The sequence below is a fragment of the Toxorhynchites rutilus genome, chromosome 2 (assembly GCF_029784135.1).
Source record: "Toxorhynchites rutilus septentrionalis strain SRP chromosome 2, ASM2978413v1, whole genome shotgun sequence".
In the NCBI taxonomy this organism is placed as follows: Eukaryota; Metazoa; Arthropoda; class Insecta; order Diptera; family Culicidae; genus Toxorhynchites; species Toxorhynchites rutilus.
In genome coordinates this window covers 338,697,813-338,725,280 of record NC_073745.1, presented here as the reverse complement: position 1 = coordinate 338,725,280, position 27,468 = coordinate 338,697,813, and the positions used below count along the sequence as shown (strand labels likewise).

The 27,468-nt window shown below is 38.1% G+C and overlaps 2 protein-coding genes across 3 annotated transcripts; one reads left to right on the top strand and one right to left on the bottom strand.

The window, feature by feature from the left end:
- The first annotated feature begins 2,350 nt into the window (after positions 1–2,350).
- Positions 2,351–8,601, top strand: LOC129770609 (uncharacterized). Of its 2 annotated transcripts, none has more exons than XM_055773554.1 (2): positions 2,351–2,448; positions 2,501–8,601. In XM_055773554.1, exon 2 carries the CDS (start codon positions 3,010–3,012, stop codon positions 8,314–8,316), a length of 5,307 nt encoding a protein of 1,768 aa, XP_055629529.1. In that variant the 5' UTR covers positions 2,351–2,448; positions 2,501–3,009; the 3' UTR covers positions 8,317–8,601. The 2 variants fall into 2 exon arrangements, with proteins under 2 accessions (XP_055629529.1, XP_055629531.1); XM_055773556.1 differs by having other exon boundaries at positions 2,357–2,909; positions 2,972–8,601.
- Positions 8,602–25,731: 17,130 nt separating this feature from the next.
- LOC129767138 (GATA zinc finger domain-containing protein 15-like) lies at positions 25,732–26,872 on the bottom strand. The gene is made up of 2 exons (XM_055767760.1): positions 26,386–26,872; positions 25,732–26,054 (listed from the first exon to the last, which is right to left on the bottom strand). The coding sequence occupies exons 1-2, from the start codon at positions 26,870–26,872 to the stop codon at positions 25,732–25,734; spliced, it is 810 nt and encodes a 269-aa protein (XP_055623735.1).
- Positions 26,873–27,468: the final 596 nt, after the last annotated feature.

Sequence of the window (27,468 nt, the reverse complement as noted above, 5' to 3'; positions counted from 1 at the left end):
TATAATATCATTAAAATCGAGCAAGCCGTTTCGGAGGAGTTTGACCACGAACATCGTGACACGAGAATTTTATATATAAGAAGATGATCTGCGACGGGTTTTACGATATTGTGACATTGTTCGCGGATGATACTGCCCTGTTCATCGCAGCTCAGGATATGAAAGAAACCGAGGAACACATAAACGAAGATTCTCTGGCTCAGTGGCTTAAATTCAAACAATTGAAATTGAATGTTGGCAAAACGAAATGCATGCTAATTTCTTCAGTAAACTCCAGTATTTACGTTAATTTTAAAATAGATGGTGAGACATTAGAACGCGTGAAAGCAATCAAATACTCAGGAGTTATCATTGATGACAATTTAACTTTTAAGTCTCATATTAATAATGTTAACAATAAAATTGCCAAAAAATACGGCGTTTTGTCTCGTTTGAAGAAAGGGTTGACAACAGTAAAAATAAGTTATATAAATCATTGATCTCACCACATATAAACTTTTGCTCGTCGATCATGTTCCTTGCAAACAATAAACAATTAACAAGATTGCAGCGTTTACAATATAAGGTCATGCGTTTGATTTTAAGATGTAATAGATACACTTCCTCTAATTTGGTGTTGGACGCGTTACAGTGGCTATCTGTGAAGTAAAGAATTTATTATTTGATCAATTGATTGATCAAATTTTCATAATCCAAATCATAGTAATTTTCTACAACCAGATATATCAGATCAATCACAAGATGTATGCTACAATAATTCAATCGATACACATAATAACGCAAACTTGACCAAACTAATAAAAACTCCGTTATTCTTCGTTTGAACTGAATTTCTCCTCATCGAAATATTTCGTCGCTGATGGAAACTCTGTTACCGAAATAGGAATTACAAAAGACTTTATCTTGTTCATAAAATATTATTCCATCTGAGATATTTTAATACAAGAAAATAATTCTGCTCATCAAATACCAATTTGACCTACATCAGAATATATGCTTTCATATAATAGTTTACTACTTAATATATAATATCGCACCGCTCTACGCGGAATAAAAACATCGAATTAAACTGACAGCATAACGCTATACCCTGTGATCGAAAAACGAACTGTCATTACTACAATTACAATTGTCTTAATTATTTGGCTGACCTTTCTAGCTCTAGGGTGATCATCGAGGCGATTGGGAAATTTTTAACTTTTGAGAAACATTAATTTAAAAGTAAGTGCTATATTTACTCATTTGTACTAGTTCCTGCTTGTTTAATCTATTTTTGTATATTTATAATAATTTGTCTTTTCAGGGTTTCAGGCTTTTCAGGTTGAGGTTACGGAATGACGTCATATGCGAACCATATAAGCAATGAGAAATCTTGGATACGTGGACGGATAATCATAGAATGGAATTCAAATTTTATCTTATGTATCGACTGGAATGTTGATAACATCAGATTTAAAAGGTTAGCTTTGCATGATGTTGTAACGATGTCTTGCTTCGGTGATGACATCGATAAGGTTAGGCTATGTAAACAAACAAGGCTAACATAGGTTTACAAATCTAATTCGCTCAATCTACCTGACATATTTTATTTCTTTCTCGTACATTTCCATCTTTGGATAATGTCATAGCTTAATCAACTTTATCTAAAACTTTTTTAAATAATTGGCATGAAATCTACCAAGATTTTTATTATTCTCGTCTACCAATTCATAGGTATCTCCTAAACACTTTCCCACATATGCTACCGTGTATTTTGGCCCGAGTTTCGCACAGTAATCTTTGGCTTTGCTTGATAATATAGTGGACTTTTTTTAATACTTTCTCTCCCACATGATATTTTGGTGCGTTCTTATTCGATCTTAGATTATAATATTTGGATTGTTTTTTGTATGCTTCGGCTAAGTTCTTCCTGACATCTGACAGAAGATTATCCTGTTCTCTGCTATCACCTAAAGGGTGTGTCACATCAAATTGCATCACGGAAAAAACGCTGTAGAAATTCGCCCAGTAGACCGATCCTTTTGAAAATTTTAGACAGTAAAATAAAAACTGGTTGATCGTATTAGTTTTAAGTGTAGATTGTTGGTAGCAATCCGACAACTCCGACAATGCCTTACTATTCTTCATTAATTGTCGGTCAGTTCACCATGAACTGCAGTATGGTAGTAGAATACTTAGCTTAGTAAAATAAAATATCCTAGCCATTCTTGCTGGAAGTATCGTGCTGAACACTAATAAATGTAGTAACGTAGTACAATAAATTAAAGTTGTTTGTGAATCTAAATGTGTGTTCAGAATTTAGGTTTGTGAAATAGTATCCAGTGTACTTGTTCCGATATACCGTGGTAGCATTCAAATGCTGCGATTATGGTTCAGTAAACCCTGGTCCTGACTGCTACCATTCCTACACGCACGCAACGAAATCTGTAATCTAAAACACAACGTAGGGTGTGTGACAACATAAAAATTTGGTGCCGTGACCAGGATTTCCACATCGCAGACGGATCACGACAATTGTGTTATTCAGTTAATATCACACAATTGATTGACGCCATCATTGGCTATGTTTCAATACATCATTATCCATTAAACCAAGGACGCCATCACTGGAAACTCAAATTGAATGCAGCATATCCAGTGCCACCACCAACTTAAAGCAGTTTATTGTATGCAAGGCATTTTGAATTTTTATAGCAGGTAATTACCTGTCCAATATCTGCTGATAGTTCCACAGGTATGAGTTAGATACCTTTTCTATATTTGCACGCATATTTCTTCGCCGCCTGATTACTCCGGAGCCTTCACAAGTAGAGGAGCACCTTTCTATCATTCATAAACGGAACAAGGATATACCGAAGGTTGCATCTTACAGCATTTTTAATTTCAAGGCTCAATTTGCCTTGGAATAGGTGAGTACCATTCCAAGTGCAAATACCTTTTCTCGTTGGATCTACCGTGGTGCTTTTTGCAGAAATTTCAATCGACATTGACCTCCGTTCGCGTTTTATCATGAGTACTGCAGGAGAAATCAATCAACTGATCTCACGGAGAACATCGCTTCTAGCTAGTCTGGGTCGGGCAGAGAACTTTCTGGCCGAGTTCGACTCACAGCGGGATCAAATACAGCTACATGTGCGTCTTGAGCGGCTGGAAAAATTGTGGGACGATCTCGAAAGTACACAAGATCAGTTGGAAGAGATAGAGACAACTGATGAAGGTAGGAAAATGCAGGAGAAAATTCGGGCTAATTTTGAACCTCGACTCTTCATAATAAAGGCAAATTTAGCTTCCAAGCTTTCTTCGTTAGTCACTGATGCTCGTCCACCTCAACCAACGTACACAAACTCCACTCTCTCTGGCATAAAATTACCGACAATAACGCTCCCTGAATTTGATGGGGATTACATGCAATGGCTTACGTTTCATGATACCTTCTTGGCATTAATACATTCCAATTCTGAAGTTCCACCAATTCAAAAATTTCACTATCTGAAAGCAGCTGTCAAAGGAGAGGCTGCTCTGTCTATTGAGTCCATTGCTATTAGCTCTGCAAACTACGAATTAGCTTGGCAAACATTAAAAGATCGATACGCAAATGAGTACCTTTTGAAGAAACGACATTTGCAAGCTCTGTTTGATATTCAAGGCATTAAAAGGGAAACGGCAGCTACGCTCCACGGATTGGTGGATGAATTTGATCGTCATGTCAAAACATTGCATCAGCTAGGTGAACCAACAAATGCTTGGAGCACTATACTTGAACACCTGTTATGCACACGCTTACCTGACGATTCGCTAAAGGCTTGGGAAGATCATGCATCGAAAACAGATAATCCAGATTACGAAAGCTTGATTGTGTTCCTGCAACGTAGAACTCGTGTCCTCGAATCTATATCGGTGAACCATAACACTGCATCCACAAGTTTCAATACATCCGGCCAATCAACGAGAAAACTTCCGCATCTTCGCTTGTCATCATACACCTCTACAACGGATTCGAACAATCAATGTCCAGCATGTGATCAACCACATCCATTGATAAGGTGTCCAAAATTCTACCGTTTTTCTGCTACTGAGCGACAGCAGCTGGTCATGTCGAAGCGACTTTGTCACAACTGTTTACGTAGAGATCACATTGCTCGCAACTGCTCTTCGAACTTCAACTGCAAACATTGCAACCGTCGTCATCACACGCTTCTGCATTCTGCAAACAATGCCCTTGTGGCTAGTAATGTAACCGACATTTCGTACGGCCTAGCGCCACCCGAAACTAGTCAATTTAGAGAGTTAGAGGAAATTCAAAGTCAAACTTCGGTCGCTGCCACCAAGAGTTTGCCAAGTTTCGAAACAAGTGTATCACTCCAGCAACCTTTCGAAAATGTTTTCCTACTCACCGCCGTAGTACAAATTGTTGACGCATATGGACAAGAACATCTAGCGCGTGCTCTTTTAGATAGTGCTTCACAGCCAAACCTTATGACAGATCGCATGGCAAGAATTTTAAATTTGAAACGAAACAACGTGAATATAACCGTACAAGGCGCAGGCCAACTTTCCCAAGTAATCCGGGAGTCAGTTTTTGCAGAAGTAAGGTCAAGAAAAGAAGGCTTCTCTTGTGGAATTGATTTTCTTGTGATGGATCATGTCACCGCTGATTTGCCAGCGCATCATGTAGAAACAACTGGTTGGAAGATTCCTACTGATCTTTTTCTCGCAGACCCTTCTTTCAACAAATGTCAACCGATTGATCTCGTCCTAGGAGCTAAGCATTTTTATTCCTTCTTCCCTGGTGCAGCTCGAATTCACTTGAAGGAAAAGCTACCATTGTTGATAGACAGCGTTTTTGGTTGGATTGTAGCAGGTTCAGATTGTTCTGCTTCGCCATCGCAACACTCCACAGTCTCGAGTTATAGCGTCGTAGCGGTAGCAGCCTCTTTAGAGCAAAGCATCGAGCGTTTCTGGAAAACTGAAGAGTTAGTCGTTAAAGATAACTATTCCATTGAAGAAAGACAATGTGAGACACTATATCAATCTACTGTAACGAGAAACAACGATGGGCGCTATATGGTTCGTCTTCCTAAGCGACCAGACTTTGAAATCATGCTAGGTGAATCAAAGCAAAATGCCTTTCGACGATTCGAACTTTTGGAAAAAAAATTGGAACGAAATCCAGAAATTAAGAAAGAATATCACGAATTTATGCGTGAGTATATCTCTCTTGGTCATATGAAACTAGTCAAGAGTAGCGACGAAAATAATAAGCATTTTTACCTGCCTCACCATCCGGTTATAAAAGAGACAAGCTCAACAACTAAACTACGAGTCGTGTTCGACGGATCAGCCAAATGTTCCACTGGATTTTCGCTTAATGACTCTCTTTGTGTGGGACCTGTTATCCAAGATGAGTTGATCACGCTTGTACTGCGCTTCCGAAAACACCAGATTGCTCTTGTTGCTGACATCGCCAAGATGTATCGACAAATACTGGTGCATCCGGATGACACCCGCTTCCAACGAATTTATTGGCGATTTTCTACCCAAGCTCCAATACAACCCTATGAACTCCAAACGGTAACATACGGGTTAGCACCGTCTTCCTTCCTCGCCACAAGAACTCTTGTACAACTAGCAACTGATGAAGGGAAATCGTATCCTCTAGGAGGTCCAGCATTACGTAATAATTTTTATATGGACGATTTTATCGGTGGTGCTGAAACTATAGAAAAGGCTATCCAATTACGAAAAGAATTAACGGAATTGCTTGCTAAAGGAGGATTTGTGCTACGCAAATGGTCATCCAATCGACTGGAGGTACTGCAAGGACTAGATAAAGACGCCATTGGGACTCAATCCGCTTTGCATTTTCATCCAAATGAAACTATAAAAACATTGGGTATAAGCTGGGAACCCGAAAACGACTTTCTGCGATTTTCATCTCACGTATATGAAACCGATCAGCCAACCACAAAACGATCAATATTATCATCAATTGCAAAACTGTTCGACCCATTAGGACTCATTGCTCCCATCATCGTCAAAGCTAAAATTATGATGCAAGAGTTGTGGTTACTCGCCTGTGAATGGGACGAACCTGTACCTGAATCCATGAGCGAAAGGTGGAGGAAATATTATAAACAACTACCCCGCATTTCCGACTATCAAGTAGACCGATACGCTTTTCTTCCTAATTCAGTGATTCAACTTCACACGTTCGCCGATGCATCTGAATCTGCATACGGTGCATGTACTTACGCTCGCTCTGAGGACAATAAAGGTAAAGTGAAGGTGCAGTTGCTAGCCTCCAAATCCAGAGTAGCCCCGTTAAAACGACTTAGTTTGGCCCGACTAGAACTATGCGCAGCAGTTCTCGCTGCCCACTTGCACAACTGCATAAAAACCGCTATTGATCTCGACGTGACTAAATCCTACTTTTGGTCGGATTCAGCTGTTACTCTACAGTGGCTGCAATCACCTCCTAATGTCTGGAAAACATTTGTAGCCAACCGAGTTTCGGAGATCCAGCACTTCACACACGGTGATCATTGGAATCATGTATCTGGGAAAGAGAATCCTGCTGACTTAGTGTCACGAGGAATGCTGGTAGAAGATTTTCTTAAAAGCCGATTGTGGACTCACGGACCATGCTGGTTGTCACTTCCACCAAATGAGTGGCCGATTTCTAACCCGCCGAATGTAGCTGAAAACCAATTGGAAATGAGAAATATTGTTGCGACCATACAAACTTCACCGTCTGTTCATCCTTGGTTCTTACGCTGGTCTTCATATAACCGACTTCTTCATGTAATCAGCTACTGTATCCGGTTCGTAAATAATGTTCGCGCAAAGTCTCGGACTGATCGATCACCATCCAAACCAAATTGCCTGTCACTTACCGTTCCTGAGTTGCTGAAAGCAAAAGCTTTACTAATTTGCCTCGCTCAACATGATTCATTCCGTGCCGAAATAGATAGTTTGATGAAAAATATGCCAATACCAAAAAAGTCCAGTATGCGTAAAATGAGCCCCTTCCTGGATTCAGAGAGAGTGTTGAGAGTGGGTGGACGTTTGAACATGTCAGACTTGCCTTTTCAAGCCAAGCATCCAGCCATATTACCTGCCTTTCACCCATTAACACGATTGTTAGCACAACACTTCCACATCAAAACCCTTCATGGCGGCGGGCGTTTGCTTCTAACCGCAATGAGAGAAGAGTACTGGCCACTACAAGGCCGTAGACTCGCCCGGAGTACTGTCCGTAACTGCTTCCGTTGTACCCGTCTAAACCCTATACCTCTTGAACAACAAATTGGCCAGCTGCCTGCCCAGAGAATAATGTCAAGTAGACCATTTAACGTTACCGGAATAGATTACGCCGGACCGCTGTACCTGAAACCCACGCACAGACGCGCTGCCCCTGCAAAGGCTTATATATGCGTCTTTATATGCTTCACCACGAAAGCGGTTCACCTTGAACTGGTTGGAGATTTGTCAACCCAAGCATTTATCGGTTGTCTGCGAAGATTTGTTGCCAGACGCGGTCGCCCGTCTCACTTGCATTCGGATAATGGTAAGAATTTTGTCGGCGCAAAGAACCAACTAAAGGAATTGTTTTACTTGCTACAAAATGCGGAAGAACAACAAAGAATTAGTTCCGCCTGTGCCGATGAAAACATCACCTGGCATCTTATTCCCCCTAGGGCGCCGAACTTTGGCGGTTTGTGGGAAGCGGCAGTGAAGGTTGCGAAAAAACACTTATTTCGCCAACTTGGATCCACCCGTATTTCCTTCGAGAATATGTGTACGGTGCTCACGCAAATTGAGTCTCAAATGAACTCTCGACCGCTATTGCCGATGACTGAAGAGCCAGATGACTTAGCTGCGCTCACTCCTGCTCACTTCCTAATCGGAACTTCGATGAATACACTGCCCGACCCAGATCTCAGCCACCTACCGATGAATAAACTCGATCAATACCAAAGTCTCCAACTGCATACACAAAAGTTTTGGAAACACTGGCAACGAGAATATCTTCAAGAACTTCAAAAAGATACCAAATGCCGTGGACGTAACAATCAAATTATACCTGGTAAACTAGTTATACTCATCGATGACCTGCAACCTCCAATTCGCTGGCCTTTGGCTCGCATAGTGTCAACTCATCCCGGCTCCGATGGAATCACTAGAGTCGTTTCGCTGCAGACCGCAAGAGGACTTATTACACGACCTGTCTCTAAAATATGCCTGCTGCCATATGCTATGGAAACTCCTGTGGCAGATTCGTTCAACTGCATCAGCAACATGGTTTTAGATAGATAGAAGCGAGCTTTGAATGTCCTTCAGACAGACAAGTAAACAAGAGATTGTTGTTTGTTTTTATTGAATGTAACTATTCAAGGCGACGGGTATGGTTGATCGTATTAGTTTTAAGTGTAGATTGTTGGTAGCAATCCGACAACTCCGACAATGCCTTACTATTCTTCATTAATTGTCGGTCAGTTCACCATGAACTGCAGTATGGTAGTAGAATACTTAGCTTAGTAAAATAAAATATCCTAGCCATTCTTGCTGGAAGTATCGTGCTGAACACTAATAAATGTAGTAACGTAGTACAATAAATTAAAGTTGTTTGTGAATCTAAATGTGTGTTCAGAATTTAGGTTTGTGAAATAGTATCCAGTGTACTTGTTCCGATATACCGTGGTAGCATTCAAATGCTGCGATTATGGTTCAGTAAACCCTGGTCCTGACTGCTACCATTCCTACACGCACGCAACGAAATCTGTAATCTAAAACACAACGTAGGGTGTGTGACAACAAAAACTATTAAATAACTTGTGGCATTTTCTTTTGACGTAGGACTACGTCTAAGCGGAAGATATAGGGGGCGAAATGGAAATCTAGGCACTGAACAAGTAGGAAAAAATGCAAGATTTGGAACGCTTATAACTCGAGCATTTCTCAATAGATCGCAAAGGTTTTTGCATCAATTGATAGGAAATATATCTACGCATCTATCATAACGAATAACATTTCATTTTTCTTGAGATAAATAATTGAATAATTGTGAAATATCAAGCATTGTCAAAATGCACTATGTGCCCATTTTTGATTGGTCCATTTTGTGCTCCTCAAATCGTACCGACCAAAACGGGCAACCAGAGACGCAGCGAAATAGAATGAACCACGATTGGAAAGGAAAAAGAAAAAAATGAACGAAACATTGGTCGCAGTCTCACACATGCGTAATTCTCGAGCCAGCCAGTCAGCTTAAAAATCCCCGCTTCGCTGCCGTAACGATCATTCTCATTCAAACCGTACACCACATCGATTCGCATCACAACACATCAACAAACCAACCCAAGCAGCCATGTCTGGACATGGTAAAGGAGGAAAAGTGAAGGGAAAGGCAAAATCCCGCTCGAACCGTGTTGATCTGGAGTTCCCCGCAAGGGTAGCTAGGCCGAGCGCGTTAGTACCAGTGCACCAGTCCACCTAGTCGGCGTTATATAGTTTCGGCCGCCGAAGTGATCGAGTTAGCTGGCAAAGCTGCTCGCGACGATAAGAAAACCCGCATTCGGAACAGAACACATTCGGTTCGGTGGACATCAAGACAACAGGCAGTTGCAGCGAGTGGCGAGTGGCAAACGCAATCGCAAAACGGCATCAGGTAGTAGAAGAAAAAAGTTTGTTCTTGTGTGTATTGCTTTGGTCAAATCCAGAACAAGGCGGCATCGAGGGCGTTCGAAATGATTTTTTTCAAAACCACGAGTACTAAGTTTTCTAAATTGGAACCATTCCATAAAACAAGGCGCTTTTCAGGGCCATTAAACCTTCCAAAAAAGAGTTTAGGAAATACATTTCAATGCTTTCTAAAACAATATCCAAAATAATAATAAAACACAAATTGATTTTTTCATAATTTGTTTGCCAGGATATGATGAGTATGTGAATTTGGCCGTTGTTCTGGCTTATTGATTTTCACCAATTCTTAAATTGCTTCTAGATTGAAAGTACATTAATTTACACTTATCTCGACATTTAGCTAATTGGACGGACCAGTAAAGCGACATATTTAGTTGCACATTTTTGTAAACATAGAGTTCGGGGTCCAAATTATGACCCCACATTGAAGGTCGACACTGTACCACTGTCATCGCAAATGTTCAATTACAGGTTAAAATTAACTCCAATCCGACACTGAGTGGTGGTAATGCGACGTGCCATTGAATGTAATATACTGTAAAATATGTCACAAGCTGGATGGGAAGAAATTTTCCAACTGTGAAAGCTGTGGCGAGTGGCAAATGCAATCGCTAAACAGCAAGGTTTAGCTGAACAAGATGGGGATATCGAGTGATAACAAAACAATAAACTCTTTAGATTGAAGATAATTTTGTGATCCTGAAAAGGACCCTTTTTAGCCTGCATGTGAATCCAACGAGCGAACAAATCGTAATGAATGTATTTTTTTAACATTGCTCCCTTTTAACGCTCATTCGTTCGTCTCGTTGGACTCGCCTCTCTGGCTGAGTCTGCCGATTTGTCTCTATCCTCTGAGTGTGTACCGCTAGAGTATAAAACACGCGGACCCCAAAAAAATATCTTATTTTCTTTCAAACCGTAAACCCGTGTGGTTGTACGGCATCGGCATCGTGGACGTAACAAAGGAGGACAAGTTAAGGGAAAGGCAAAGTCTCACTCGAACCGTGCAAGTCTCCAGTTCCCTGTTGGTCGCATTCACTGATTGCTCCGCAAGGGTAACTAGGCCGAACGGATTGGTGCCGGAGCACCAGTATACCTAACAGCGATTATAGAGTTTCGGCCGTCGGAGTGCTCGAGTTGGCTTGCAAAGCTGCTCACGACAATCAGAAAACCCGCATCAAGAACAGAGCAGCTTCGGTTCGGCGCTCATCAAGGCAACAATTAGTTTCAGTGAGTGGCAAAGTGTTTCTCCGGCACGTCGCATCAAATGTAATTTACTGAACAACATGTCACAAGCTGGATGGGAAGAAATTTTCCAACTGTGAAAGCTGTGGCGAGTGGCAAACGCAATAGCTAAACAGGAATGTTTAACCGAACAAGATGGGAATATCGAGTGATAACAAAAACACAACACCAAAGGTTCTTTTCAGAACCATCAACATATTCATGAAGAGTAAACAGTAAACTAATCAATTTTTAAGGTAGATAGGTAGGTATTCACGTAGGAGAAGAAAATAAAACAATATATTTAAAATATATATTTAACAAAAGCTGTCCCCTTTGTATAGTCCTTCGTCACTCCGATTATGTCCCCGACATTACCCACCCGTCTTTTTTTTATTCATACTTCGAGCCCAAGCCCGTATGCTCGCACCTTCCTCTTTACCCCGTCCATAAGGTTCTATACAACGTCAGGTTGTAGTTTTTTTGAACAGAAATCCATTTTCTCTTGAAGTCCGCCTCCGATTTGACAACTTTTGGGTTCTTCCGGAGGGCCTGCTTCATAATCGCCCAATATTTCTCTATTGGGCGAAGCTCCGGCGCGTTTGGCGGGTTCATTTGCTTTGGCACGAAGGTGACCCCGTTGGCTTCGTACCACTCCAACACGTCCTTTGAATAGTGGCACGAAGCGAGATCCGGCCAGAAGATGGTCGGGCCCTCGTGCTGCTTCAATAGTGGTAGTAAGCGCTTCTGTAGGCACTCCTTAAGGTAAACCTGCCCGTTTACCGTGCCGATCATCACGAAGGGGGCGCTCCGCTTTCCGCAAGAGCAGATCGCTTGCCACACCATGTACTTTTTGGCAAACTTGGATAGTTTCTGCTTGCGAATCTCCTCCGGAACGCTGAATTGGTCCTCTGCGGAGAAGAACAACAGGCCCGGCAGCTGACGAAAGTTCGTTTTGACGTGGATTTCGTCGTCCATTACCAGGCAATGCGGCTTCGTCAGCATTTCGGTGTACAGCTTCCGGGCTCGCGTCTTCCCCACCATGTTTTGCCTTTCGTAGCGGTTAGGAGCCTTCTGAACCTTGTATGTACGCAGGCCCTCCCGCTGCTTGGTCCGCTGGACGAATGAACTTGACAAATTCAGCTTATTGGCGACATCCCGGACCGAACTTCTCGGATCACGTCTAAACTGCTTAACTACGCGCTTGTGATCTTTTTCACTGACGGAGCATCCATTTTTGCCATTCTTCACCTTCCGGTCGATGCTTAGGTTCTCGAAGTATCGTTTTAGTACTCTGCTGACCGTGGATTGGACGATTCCCAGCATCTTACCGATGTCCCGATGTGACAACTCTGGATTCTCGAAATGAGTGCACAGGATTAATTCACGACGCTCTTTTTCGTTCGACGACATTTTTCCAAATTTACGAAAAATTGACAGTGAAGCATGGCCAACGTGATCTATACACTCTTATCTGATTATAAGCGAAAGCTGAAGATATAATTCCTAAAAATTAAATTTCTACAGCGTTTTTCCGTGATGCAATTTGATGTGACACACCCTTTATTTGGAGATTGGTCTCTCTTACTTTCTCATATTCGGTTCCATTTGTAATCTGATTGCGACCGAACATAAGGTAAAAAGGTGAGTATTTTGTTGATTCGTGCACTGAATTACGAAGCGAATTAGAGATTTGTTGTAAATTATCGGACCAACGCTTATGAGTATCCTTAATAGATGCTCGAATTGCAGTCTTTATGACTCTATTTTCACGCTCGGTATTATTCACCTGTGGGTGGTAAGACCCACAAGACGAAGTAAGTGGTGTAACTTCGAACGGTTACAATGTTTACTAATTATTGAAATTTAAATAATTTTACAGGTATCTCAAACTGCCATGTTCGTACTGAGGATGATGATGTTTTTTTTATTGTATTGTAGATTATTGAAAAAAAGAAAAACGAGCGTTATCTACGAAAGTTTGAGCATCGCGCGGTTGGTTTGCCTGGACTAATGTTAATAATGAACACTGGCAGAAAACTGACACACAATGAAATTTTATGTAGGCTCTGAAGTGGAAACTGGAATTGGGATAGCTCATTCAGAATTGTCGTTATCTATCTTTCATCAGATGGTTATATCGATTATTTCTGATTGTAGCAGATCTCTCTTATGTTCTAAGTTGAAACTTTTGGATATCGGGTTCAATTCCCAATCAGTCATGGATCTTCCCGGGTTGGAAATTTTCTTGACATGCCTTGCAAAAAACTTTGGGCCTGAAGGTGAGACTATGACTATGACTATGGATAGGAACAGTGTTTGTTTTTTCGCAATTTATGCCTATTTTTAATTTTCCATTGATAGATATTTATGTCTGCAACAGAGCCAGTTCGCTTTGTTTTTCTCTTTATAATACTGGCTTCTTTTTTTTTATCCAAAATATATATTTTATTAAGGCTCATATGGCGCCAGCCTAACGGGGCCGGGAGTTCAATATTTTGACAATGTTTGCTTAGACTATGTTAGTAATATGTAACCGATTACTCGCGGTTGACTCGAGGTTAGTATTACAAGTGTTCTCATAATTGGTATGTCGCAGTCTTCGTTGCTCTGTACGTGTGCCCGACACGGGATACTTCCTATTGGGATGCAGCTGACCATTAATCAGCAACGCCCCCCTAGTCTGTACCCCATATCTAGCGTGGTGCGTCTTTCTCGACTCGAGGAATCCAGGATAGAATGGTCACTAGCCGGCGCAATCATCAGCTCGTGTAGAGTTGTCATGAGCAGTACAACCTTTGGCTCTAGTTGAATCATCAGTGCACTGCACAATCTTCGGCCCGTGCATCTGTAAAGAGTGTGTGTATGTATTGCCGCGACTAAGTAAAAGTTTATCGATCGGATAGGAGGGATATGAAACGAGGACACAACGAAGGAAACATCATTAAACGTTGACATCGGCGTTTCTGAGGAACAGGTATAGATGAAGCAGAAGATCAGGATCCCGGCTACCTAAGATATCCCGGACGGGGATATCCGATTGTCTGCCTTGTGCTCTCAGTGCTCTAGAGAGCTGAGAGCGAGCAGCATGGAACCGGATACAAGACCAGACAACATGCTCGTATTCGTGGTAGCCATCGCCACAATCACAAAGATTGTTTGCTGCGAGCACAATGCGATAGAGATGCGCGTTTAGGTTGTAGCTAAGATAAGATCAGACAATAGGGGGTCTTTTACGGACCAAATTTCTGTCAGATACGGACCAAATTTCTGTCAGTCGTTCTGATTTCTGATTGGTCGATTTCGATAAATTTTGTAAACAAAGTCGATTTTTCCAGTGTTGCCAATAAAAATAAATTACGTTGGGTTTGTATTGAATTTAGAAAAAAAATGAATTTAATTGATATTACGATACTTAGTTTAGAGGAAATGTGAAGGAATTGTATACACGTTTTACCTAATTATTTTGTTACTATATTTTGATTGAATTGAAAAATTTATATATATATATATATATATATATATATATATATATATATATATATATATATATATATATATATATATATATATATATATATATATATATATATACATCCATTTCATGTCAAACCGATATAGTGCTCCTCAGATTTCCATGAAAAGTGGTAGTTTCTTTCTTTATTGCAAAATATTAGACCCGTATTTTTTATTTTTTCGTTAGGGTGACCTTTTCTTATTTTAGGGTGGTCCGAAAAATCATTTTTTTCAACTTTTTCCTAAAAGTGCCTTTTTTAAAAATTCATAACTTTTGAATCACTGAACCGATTTAGATGATCGATATATCAAATTGAAGCCAATTTATCTTTTTTGGAAAAATATTAGGCTTGCCAAGAAATCGAATTTTGTTTTCGTAACTATTGATTGTAGTTGTTTTTTGTTATTTTTATGTTTTTTGTTTTTATGTTTTTATCTTTTATGTTTTTTCTTGAAAGCTGAGGATTTATTACATAACATATCTCGATATCAGATAGGCTTTTTTGTGTTTTTGAGTGACTTTTCAAAGTTAACCGGTCGTCCGTAAAATCATTTTTCCACTCTTATCCAAAAATAATTTTTTGCAAAAATTTATTACATTTGAACTACTGAACTGATTGAGATGATCGACATATTAAATTGAAGCCAATAAGCCAATCTTTTTTGAAAAAATATCACACTTACCGGAAAGATAGGATTCTAGTCGCATAGGTCTAGTCTAGTCACATAAGAATATTGAACGAAGATGGTTCTGCCAATGGCTACTCTTGTTGGCGTGAAAATCGTCTATAGCTGATCACAAACATCCTTTCAACGATGATTCTCACATGCGAAACTGTTATAATCGGAATCTTTTTAATCCATATTCCTTACACTGACTAATGCCTTCTCTTCTTGAATGGCGTTAACGTTCCCCGTGGAACTTTTGCCGTCTCAACGTATGCATTAACTAGTCATTTATTGATACTTAGTTGACATTTCTTGAGGCAAATAACACGCCTTGAATGTATTCCGAGGGGCAAGCTCTAGAATACACGTGACCACAGTGCAAGTCGAAAAAAATTTCTTTGACGAAAAAATCCCCCGGCCAGAACGGGAATCGAACCCGAACACCCGGCATGATAATGTGAGACGCTAACCACTCGGCTACGGGTGCACATGCCAGAAAGCCAATGTAACGTGAGAGGTTTTTTAATGCTTAAAGTTTATTTATTTGAGGATCTTTTAAAATGTATCACATTTGATTTACAATTCAATTTTTCAGCCTTAGGGGCCCGGCAACTGTGGTAAATTTTTGGCTTTCAATTTCTGCATAGATCATTGGTTGTGAATCTAGTCTACATTTGATCCCGTAAAGGAACGTGAGAGGAACACACAACTCTGAAATATACCCTCTGAGACATCACCCGTCTCGTACCACTATTCCCCCGTAATTGCTTAAGTTTTCGGCAAATCTGATCAAAACAATCGGTGCTCAAAAACTCTTCCATTCAATCCAGAGCAATAGTCAGCCAAACAATACCCAACAAAGTGTTGAAAGCCAATTTATGTTTATCCAGGGATATTGACTTTTACTCCAATTAACGTTTTATTATTAAGATTTCCTGCAATTATTGCACTCGGAAGAGTTTAATGAATACCACGCTATTACCATCCTCCGAACAAAGGCAAAATGGTTTCCACTTGGCGCTGAGTGCGGCGCTGGGCGCAAACTATTTCTGTGCGGGTTTTGGTTTAATTTCTTCGTTCTGTTCGTGACAGATATTCGCCAGAACATTAAAATCTTAATTGAGAAATAAAGCCAGCGAGAACGAACGAAACACAGCAATAAAAATAATTTCCACCCAGAGTCGCCCCGTCGGTAGCACCGGCAATGGCGAGAAAATAATTTGCTGCCACTCTCATTGTGTTTTCCACCGTTGTTTTTCCCGCTCCTGCCCCATCACTCCCCTCCCACACCCCTACGAGGATCGTTTGGATGGGCTCCAGTCGGCGCTACCCAGCGGTGACACTTTCGGTGTTCATATCACTCCGATCCTGCCGTTCCACCTCTCGTCTGTCGTTTCGGTGGCACCCGGTTTAGTCAGAGCGTTTACCGCAGAGCTGTTTTTATTTTGCCAGCACCCGAGAATCTGTTTGTTTAATTTATTGTCGTGGATTTCGCCATAATGCGGCCTTGCCCGGGGGTTGGTCTCGGTACCCTCAGCCAACGGTGAACTCTAGCGTGTCAGAACCGAACTTTCAACGCCTAGCCTTGGTCCGTCCGTCTGTCTGTTTGCCGTTTTGTTTGTCTCTGTAGCCTCCAGGATTTGTTGTTGGACTTTCGGTCCTGTTACTCCGAAGCGTGCTATTTCTACCTCATCGCAATCATGTCAGACCTGTTCGCCCGTGAGAAAACCAATAACAGGACCAAACCTTTCACTAAACGACTGAAGACTGACACACTGCGCGTTCGGGGTAAACTTGGCCGTTCGATCTAAGTGCGAGGATTAAATGTGTTCTTCCCTTCCGTCGAAGCCGCCATTCCTCGATTTCCGAAAGATTCGTCATCTAAACACAAACGCTCCGAGGATAGCCGGACCATTTCCCATTGTTTTTGTTTCTGGCCTCACCGAACCACATTCTTTCACAAACACACTTATCTTCCTTTGACGCTGCTTAGGCGGAAGGGATTTATTGTTCCGTTCGAGCTATCGCTAATTCTGGGAGTAACGGAGGAAGGTTTCGGAATGGAACTTGTTTTGATTCGGCTGTATTACCAATATTGGATTTTCCTCTGTTGGTCGTTCGAAGGCAGCGCAAAATCAATTATAGAAGGATTTATTGTTTTTATGGATGGATTAGTTGGAATAATAATCCGACGACATGGCACTAACGATGGATTTCGTTTGCACAGGGGGGAAAAGCATAGAACACGTGGCCACGCGGCGATGAAGAAGCTTCGCAATCTTGGCATTAAAAGGATAACCGATTTAGACCAGAGCAAGTAGACTTTTCGAATGATGTAGCAAATTGTCATACTAGCTTTCTATTAAGTAGATTTTGTCGATCGGATCTACATCAAAACCAAACGAAATGAACTTAACACTCCTATACTCGCGCATAGGTCTGTGAGACCAAGAAATCAATAGTTCGTCATCGATTAGCGTATCGCATTTGTTGGTACCAACTTTTTGAACAATTCCGGTCTGAGACCTCGATGCGAGTATAGAAGTAACTTTTTTGAATAAGTGACCTTTTTCCTATTTTAGAATATTGTTCAATGAAATGTATAAATTAATGTTAGTGACGTGGAATAATATAATGCATAAGATCAGTACCGGACTATTCTTATTTTATTTTAGTCCTTTCTGTCACCGGATTGAATGAATCCATACATTATTCGTTGTTATATCCATACGAACAAAGGAAAAACACAAATATTTGACTTTCGTATAGATATTCGCTAAATACAATGATCATACATATACACACTTGTGCAAGGAATGCACTTGTGGAAGAATTGTAAACTGTAAACTACAAACTAATCGGTGGCTTATTATTATTTTTTACAGTCACAGTTTCGAGGATATTTTTTATGGGTTGTTTTTTTTTTGTTCTGAACAATATCGACTAGAAAACAAGTCGCAGGAAATTCCTAGAAATCCTTTAATATCATCTTTCTGTGCCCCTTAACACTAGAACTACCAACCGGTCAAAATAACCGTTTATATGATTTGTTCGCAAGATTTTGGATTGAAATTTATTTTTATATTTTTTAATGATGTTACGACTTTTTCTAAACTCATGCATTGATCAATATTATAATTTAGTTTTGTTGACATATGTGGTATACCTATTTATACCAACCGGTCAAAATGACCGGTCGTGGCTTTTAATATTTCTAATTCCAAAATTGTTTAGAAACAACGTCTGCCAGCAACAATCTGCCACTACGATGCCAGCCAATCAAAATTCCCGGAACAATTACTGCTTCTAAACCACAAAATTTGGAAAATTTTCAGAATTTTGTAATATATTGTGATGCAATTTTATTTTCTCATTGACAGTTGTTGTATACGGTGGAAATGGTTGTTGTTGAAATTAGTGCAGTTGAAATACTCACAATATTGTGGACATTCAGGTTGATTTAAAAAAATACAGTTAGTTTGCAGTATGAGTAAGTTGTGTATATTTGTATTGTATTGAGGGGAAGAAATAAAAATATTCTAAATATATATATATATTTATCTAGTTATAAAACTTAACCCAAAAATGCAAAAATGTTTTAGAGGACGTAACAGATTCAAGAGAAGACTTTGCTGATATCGATCAAGATGTTTATGAAATTAAATTGTGAAATTTGACCAGTATCTGAAATATAGATTATCAATGTTTGTTTATCAAATGTTTGTTTCCTCAGAAAGCAATAGTAAAAAGAATCAATTCACGTAGACTAAGAAGAATGTTGATACTGTCGTCATCTTTGGATGAGAATGACTGTCAACATAGCTATAATTTCTCCTGATGGAACCACCTGCACAAAAAGCTGAATGCACTCCAGGAAGGATATAAATAAACAGCATTTTCAAAGCAATAATTGGAGGGGTAGAGTGTGTGTATATGTGAAAATACGTAAGTATATGTGTGAATATCATCATTCCTTACGATCGTCATACCCACAAACGCATGAGAACGGAAGTTACGAATCGTTCATTTGAAGGGTACGCATAGTATTTTGTAATTTTGGTACAGTGTGCGATGAAGTGTTGCTCTAATTTACTCCAAACTTTGATCGATCGGCTAGAAAAAAAAACGGCTGAACGTATCAATATGAAATGTTCACAGGAATTTAGGGGATACACTATGCTAAAAATTTACCTGTATAATTTACTGCAATATTTGCAAAATTACAGAAGATTTTCTAAAATAGTATTTTTATTACTTCCTGATATTTTTGTCCACTACATCTGCATCCAGATAAAAATATGTTCATAACATATTCCAAAACAAGAAAGTATGAGCTTCAAAATTATATGCATCCTAACTTCATACGTTGATTTTTCAAGAAGTTACAGCATTCAAAAATCACTTTGCACTTTGCACTCTGTTTGTATAACTTTTTTGTCTTTAATGTCTAAATAAAAATTCAAATTAAAATACCATATTTTATGCAAATAGATGTATTTATTATGTACTTGCAATCTTAGAATAAAATATATTTGATTCTCTGTGAATTTTTTTCGATTTTTTATATTTTGACAGCTAAACATCACACCGGTCAAAATGACCGGTTTGGTAGAAATAGGTATATAACAAATGTCGGTAGTTCTAGTGTTAAAAATAAGCCATTAATTCTAATTTTACCAAAAGCACAGAGACAAAGAATATTATAAATATGAAAACTTGAAATTCCAGAACCTTTATCATCTGGTAACAATCTGGAATGACATTCTTCTTTTCGGAAAAAGACCCGAAAAACACGCTACAACTGCATGAAATTTAAGAAATATGTTTGCTTTTTTGGTACTAACAAGCTCTTCCGCACAGTAACTCGATGTTGATAATTCCCTAATATTATCCTCCGTTGATCTGATTTTTTTCACATATATACGTTGGAGAGCTTTAACCCTTCTCTTCGTTTACCGAGGCATTTTGATTGAATGTGACACTTTTCCGTTTACTATTTTTGACAGCAGAGGCAACCGTGGCCGTGTTGATTTTTGACAGCAGAGGCAATCGTGACAGTGTTCCGAGTTCTGCAATACAATTTTCTTAACCAATGTTAAAGTAGCTAAAACTTACATTATAGACCCATTAAACGTAAAAATAATAATTGTATTGATATCAACACAATTTCTTTTTTTTTCATGACATGCTTTCTCCAATACACACAAAAACATTGCGGAAAATGAAAATTTAACGTTCAGAGCACTAGCTTCAGTTCTCCGACGTTTTTTTTTATTGTACATTGCGAAGGCAGATGAAAATTTAATATCTTGTGAGTAATCGATTAGAGTTTGGTTGATATTACTTGATGGGAGGTGTGCGAAAACGAAATTTCCTACATACTGTTTCACCAAATTATTGATTTTTTTGCATATCGGGCGAGGTATGAGGGAGGGAAATGAAAGAAGTGAGCGCCATTGTGGCATCCAAGTGTGGAAAAGTTCATTCGCTCATTTCCCCACTCCTAATTATAAATCACTCTTGTATCTGCTTTGAAGAAGCCTGGCGAAGAGAATGCAGCAAGCAATCGTGAGATTGTACGAATCATTTTTCACTCTCCGACCATCTTCATTCGGGACTGAGACTGAACCTAACCTAACGAAGAGTGGGCAACAACATTCAATCCATGAATATTCATTTGAAAGAATCGCACGAAACAAAATAACGAGTGAGTCAAAATAGACTCAATCTGTGTGTATGTGTGTTTTTATTTTCCCTTCTATTCCCCTCCTTGTCAGCATCCCAGTGCATTTGTTAACGGCAATGCACATGAATTATCTAGTATTCAAACCAGACTTCATGAGTGACCGTTTTCAACTGATTTTATTGTTCAATTTATTTCTTCGCGCACCCATGGTTAGCGATCGTTGCTTATCTTAGTAAGCTAAACAAAAGATAGCATGCTAACGCGGATTCCGCATTTGTTATTGTTACAGATCCTATTTCGATCTCGTTCTGACCGTTCTATTGCGGATGTTTGTAATGCTTTTATGTTAGCTACCGTAGGGTGGCGTTATATTGATATTCGGTACATTATAATTTGTAAATACAAATCTAAAGATGTATGTGTGTGATATACAGTGTAGGGATTCATATGTATGTGTAATCTATAGGTGTGTGTGTGTGTGTGTGTTCTAACTCCTCCCCATTTAGATTGGCGAATCCTCCTGGCATTCGTCTATTCCTCTTATTCGTCTAATTTTTGTATTTTGTATTTTGATCTTTCAGTTTTATAGTAGTCTCTATTTTTGTGCGTCCAAATTTTATTTTAATTATAATAATTGTGACGATTAGACACACTATTATGGTTGTCAAACTAAATGATACGATGTGAAATTTAAAATGAAGGCTCTCTGTTTTAAGTTTAATATAATTTAGTTTCTCTCTTTCAATTTCTTTTTCATTGATTATTTTGTTATAGGTTGTGTTTATGTTCGATTGTATTATTTTAAATTGATATTGTGCCTCGTGTACGATAAATGTCTTGTTTTCAATACACATTTCTTCTGTTATTTTCAGTATTTTAGGTGGAAAAATTGTAATTTGACCTTGAACGGTTGTAATGTTTGTAGGTTTTCTTATAATAATCAATGTGTCAGTATAAATATTTTCATTGATTTCTTCGTCCTCAGTACATTTAGGGGCTAGTAAATATTGGTTACATTCATATTTTTCCTGTGGTGTACAACTATTCCATAGTGTACCATTTTTGTCAATCAATCTGTACTCTCTTTTCATATTTTCGATAGGTAAAATTCTATAAAGTTGAATTTTATTTATTTCCCTTGGAACTTTGTATATAAAAAGCATATTTCTGTTGTTAGAAGTAATTTTGACTGTTCCAAAGTGAATTATCTCTGAGATTGATAAATTACTCTTATTTTCTATTTTCAATAATTCATTTTTTGTAAATATGTCTGGATATATTATTTCTTGTTTTGCGAATGAAATTGCTTGTGTTATATAAACTAATTCCTGTATCAAATATTCCAGATTGTGGCTCAGCTTGAGATAAAAATATATCATGTTTTTTTCTTGTATAACTTCATCTATTTGTGTCTGTAAGCCATTTATTCTTATCGTCAATTGATCGTTGATTATAACTTGTTTATTTTCTTCTGTTATTATGTTGTTCATTGTATTATTGATGATTCTTAGGTCATTGGCATCAGGTGAACCTGATAGCCATTTCCAAACTTGTCCTAAAATTTCCCATTTTTTGAATCTTGGGGTGTATATTTTGAAAAATAAATCTTTTAATTTTGAAAGTTTATCCTGTAGTTCATAACTAAATGTTGAATTAATACCTCGTGTCATTGTTACGTATTCGTATCCCCCGATTACATGTTTTATCTGTGTAATGTTGATTTAATGGATTAGAATAACTTCACCATTTGAGACGATACATTCCTTTTCTTCATAAAGTAGATACGCCTTATCCTTGACGTCGATTATTTCTATTCCTAGGATGGCGGTTATTAAGAATATCCACGTGAGTTTCACTGAAAAGATTTTGAATTTATTAGTCGTTTATGGATTTTACGGTTATTCGTATCAACTATATATGAGGGGTGATTTTCCTTTACATAATTAATCCTGTATCTGGGTTTATTTTTGTCTATATCGTTTGTTTTTTCCCATATTTCTTGTCCTTGATCTAAATTTGGATATTCTTCTAATACTTTCTTGTACTGCTCTTGTAGTTTTTCTAAGTCCTCTTTTGTCATGTTATTGAACCATAACTCGATCGGTTTATGTCCGGTGACTTTATGAATCGTGTGATTGTATTTTCGATAAGCTTGTGCAATTTCCATTTTACCTGGTTTATTTTCTTTCTTTGTACAGCGTAGAATCTCCCTTACTGTAGAGTGGACTCTCTCTATTTGGTCGTTGGTTTCACTTCTATGCACTGGTGTTGTTGTATGATTATTTCCAAGCTCTCTGAATAGAAGTTGAACTTTTTGTATTAAGAATGATGATTCGTTGTCTGTCATGATATGTTCAGCTTGAGGAAACTCATTTAACATTTCTATGAAACCTTTTTCAACATCCTGTGTGTTACGTGTGTTTAGAAATCTGAATGTAACATATTTTGTCAATTTATCAATTACATTCATTATAATGTTGTTGTCAATGAAGACTAAATCAGCATGTAAATGTGTTCCTTTCATTGGTACTGGTGTATTTGTAAGTTTCTCTTGTATTGGATTACGATCATATTTTTGTAGTACACATATTTTACATGTTTTTACATATTTTTCAAATAGTGTCCTCATTTTTGGGAAGTAATAGTGCTCGAGTGCCTGTTGAACATTTTCTCTTGCATTGCGATGAGCGTAATCGTGGATTTCTTTAATTTTTTTCAATTGGTCTTCTTCATCAAATATTTCTTTTACTTCCATTGGTGCGTAGTATATTTTTGTTTTGCTATTAGAGAGATGTTCCTTGTAAGTTTCTTGTAATAATCCAATAATTCTCGTAGGTGCTTTGATTCCAGTTTTTATTGTGTCTTGTAGGATCATTAAAAATTCTTCCTGTATTTGTTTATCTGTTTTTCCTTCAAAATTCACATAGATGCGTGTTCTGCCATCTTGTGTTGTATACGTAGCTTTTTCACCCTCAATATACACGATTTGTAATTTGTAGACATTAATAGGAGCAGTAGAACTTGGAAAAAAATATTCGTCTGAGTCTTCTGCGCTATGAGCAGTCATTGTATTAACAGAAACTCTACTCAATGCACTTTGTTAGTATTGCCTGGTTTGTATTTTATTTCTATCTTATATGTTTCAATTGTCGATTTCCATCTTCTTAACTTACTGTTATCATTATTTTGTGATATTGTATAAGTTAATGGTTGATGGTCAGTGAAAACAATTATTTTTTGACCATAAATATAATTCCTTAAATTTTTCAAACTCCATTTTATTGCTAATAACTCCTTCTCTATTGTGGAATCATTTTGTTCACTAGAGTTCAATGTTCTACTGATAAATGTTATGGGCTTTTCGCCTTGCTCTGTTTTTTGTGAAAGGATAGCGTTTTTAATTGTTTCGATAGCTTGTCTAGCTTCATGGGTGAGATCTATTCTCGTGTTATTATCTCTTCTGTTGTCAATACCTTTCAAGTAATTGGTTAGTGGTTTGCAAATATGTGCATATCTGTGGATGAATTTTCTGTAATATCCACTAAATCCTAAAAATGCTCTGAGTTCCTTAATTGTCTTTGGTTCGGGATACTCATTTAATGCTTGTAGTTTCTTTGGGTCCGGTCTAATTCCGTCAGTAGAAATAATGTGTCCTAGGAAATTTATTTCTTTCTGTAAAAATTGAGATTTGTCAATTTGAATAGTAACTTTGTGCTCAACCAAAGTTTGGAATATTTTACGTATATTTTGTATATGTTCCTCCAATGTTTTTCCATATATGATGATATCGTCAATATATGCAAAGCATATTCTATTCAGATGTTCACCCAATATTTGGTTGATTGCGTGTTGAAAGATCGCCGGCGCATTCTTCAAGCCGAACGGCAATCTTAAAAATTCGTATTTCTCAGTTCCTGTGCTAAATGCTGTTTTTTCAATATCTCTTGTATCTAGTTTAATTTGATGAAACCCATTTTTTAGATCAATAACTGTAAAATATTTTTGTCCTTTCAACTGAGACAATATACTATTTATATCTGGCATTGGAAATTTATATTCGATTGTATTATCGTTTAACTTTCGATAGTCGATGACCATTCTATATTTTTGAATCTGACTGGTATCGATCTTCTTAGGAACGATCCATAACGGGGAATTATATGGTGATTGAGATTTTCTAATGATTCCTTTGTCTAATAGTTCTTGAATTTGTTCTTTAGCTTCGTTTCTCATATTGTGTGGTGGATTATAAGGTCTCGTATAGATAGGAAAATCGTCCTTAGTTCGAATTTTTGCTGGAATGGTTTTCATAGGTTCATTATTATCTTGAAATAATTTGAAATTTTCGCTAATTACTTCTTGCAGTTTATACTTCTCTTCCTCATTTAAATGGGAAGTTTGGATCATATGTATTGCATCAGAGTCATTTTCGTCGTATTTGAGGAATAATTTTGTTTTGGGGAGTATAATAGTGTTATTAACGGTGTTAATAATTGCACCAATTCTTTGTAAGGTTTGAATTCCTATAATCCCGTCATATTTAGTTAGAAGTGGAAGTATATAATATTTTTGATTCTCGTTAACAGAAGGTATAATATTTAAATTTGCAAATTCATTTATAACATTTACACCATTTATGGATTCAACATGAAATCTATTTCGTAGTAGAAATGTTTTATCAACAATTCCTGGTTTGATAAAATTATATTTTGATCCTGTATCAATTAGAAATTTTCTTGTTTTTATTTTTCCTTGAATTTCCAAATATGGAAGGCCTTTTTTAATTAGGGTAAATAGTTGACATGAACTTGCCTCATTTCCGTGTTCCTCGCATTCTTCTATATTATTTATTAACTGGTTTCTGTTTTCATAATTCACATGTCGTGATCGTGTTGAACGATCGATTTCCATCGGCTCCCCTCTCGGATTATTTCTTAGCTCTCGATCACGCTGAAGTTGTTGCTGGAACTGTTGGTTCTCATGTTGCTGTTGTTGGAATGGTTGGACTTCTCGTTGTTGTTGTAATTGTTGTAAATCTCGCAGTTGATGTGGTTGAAATTCTCGTTGTTCAAAACCTCGTTGTCTTTGAAATGGTTGAAATTCTCGTTGCTCAAAACTTCGTTGTTGTCTTTGAAATGGTTGAAATTCTCGTAGCTCAAAACTGTGTTGTTGTCTTTGAAACGGTTGGAAATCTCGTTGGTGTTGTCGTTGTTGGTATAAAGTACCTTGTTGTTGATACTGAAATCTCTGATCTTGTCTTTGTTGTTGAAAATTGTTATTCGGTTGGTTGGATGATCTTTTTTGATAATTTCTTGCTGGTACTTGTGGAACGTTCGTAATTTCGTTCTTCAATCTTGTGTTAGCTTCCATTGTAATTACATGATGATATGCTTCTTCAAGTGTCTTTGGGTCATACCCAGTAATAATTATTCCATTTATGCCATTTAATCCACGAAGATATGCCGATACAGCTTGCATTTTGTATTGTTCAATTAATGGCTTTGCATTTTGATTGCCGTATTTCAAAATTGTAGAAGATATAAGTTGGTTTAGTCGAGTCGTAATGTATTCATAAAATTCGTGATTACTTTTTCCATGTTGCTCCGCTGTAATAATCTCATATAATAAATGCTCAATTTTCTTTTTTTCACCGAACGCCTCAATAAGTAACTTCTCCATTAGTGAGAAATTTGCTTCGTAATTATTTTTTGCAAGCACTTCCTGTGCAGGTCCAATAATTTTGGATTCTAGTCCAAGCAGAAATGTGTAATAATGACCCTGTTTTTGTTGAGTATCCGAATCCGTTGCAAAAAAAATTTGGTTGATCCTCCTCGCTTTATTCAGCCAATGGTTAAGAAGATTCGGGTTTCCATCGTAGTCGTTTATAGTTTTTAGAAGAGCCAACGGATCCTCGTGCGACACCTGAGCAATGTGCCCCGTCGTGGGGTTTCTAATTTCGAATGGCGCGAAATTAGCTTCCGGCGTTGTGTTAACTTGGTTATTTAGTTGTGTCACTTGTTGTGCTAGGACACTGATTGCTGCGTTCAAACTTTCAAGTGATGGTGGTGTCGACATTTTTTTTTCTTTTTGAACTTACTTGTTCCTCTCAGAGTGATGTCGTTGTCGCTTTCGCTGGCTTGCTACTAACGAGACCTTCACCCGGCTTCCGATTGGGATTAGAACAATGCAGTATTTTTTTAATTGCACTGTATCTGGATTGCAGTACCTCCAGATTGCACTTAAATTTTCACACTTTCACTTTCGGGCGCCAATTATCTAGTATTCAAACCAGACTTCATGAGTGACCGTTTTCAACTGATTTTATTGTTCAATTTATTTCTTCGCGCACCCATGGTTAGCGATCGTTGCTTATCTTAGTAAGCTAAACAAAAGATAGCATGCTAACGCGGATTCCGCCTTTGTTATTGTTACAGATCCTATTTCGATCTCGTTCTGACCGTTCTATTGCGGATGTTTGTAATGCTTTTATGTTAGCTACCGTAGGGTGGCGTTATATTGATATTCGGTACATTATAATTTGTAAATACAAATCTAAAGATGTATGTGTGTGATATACAGTGTAGGGATTCATATGTATGTGTAATCTATAGGTGTGTGTGTGTGTTCTAACTCATGAATCTACCACCTTCCCGCTCACCAATAACTTGCGT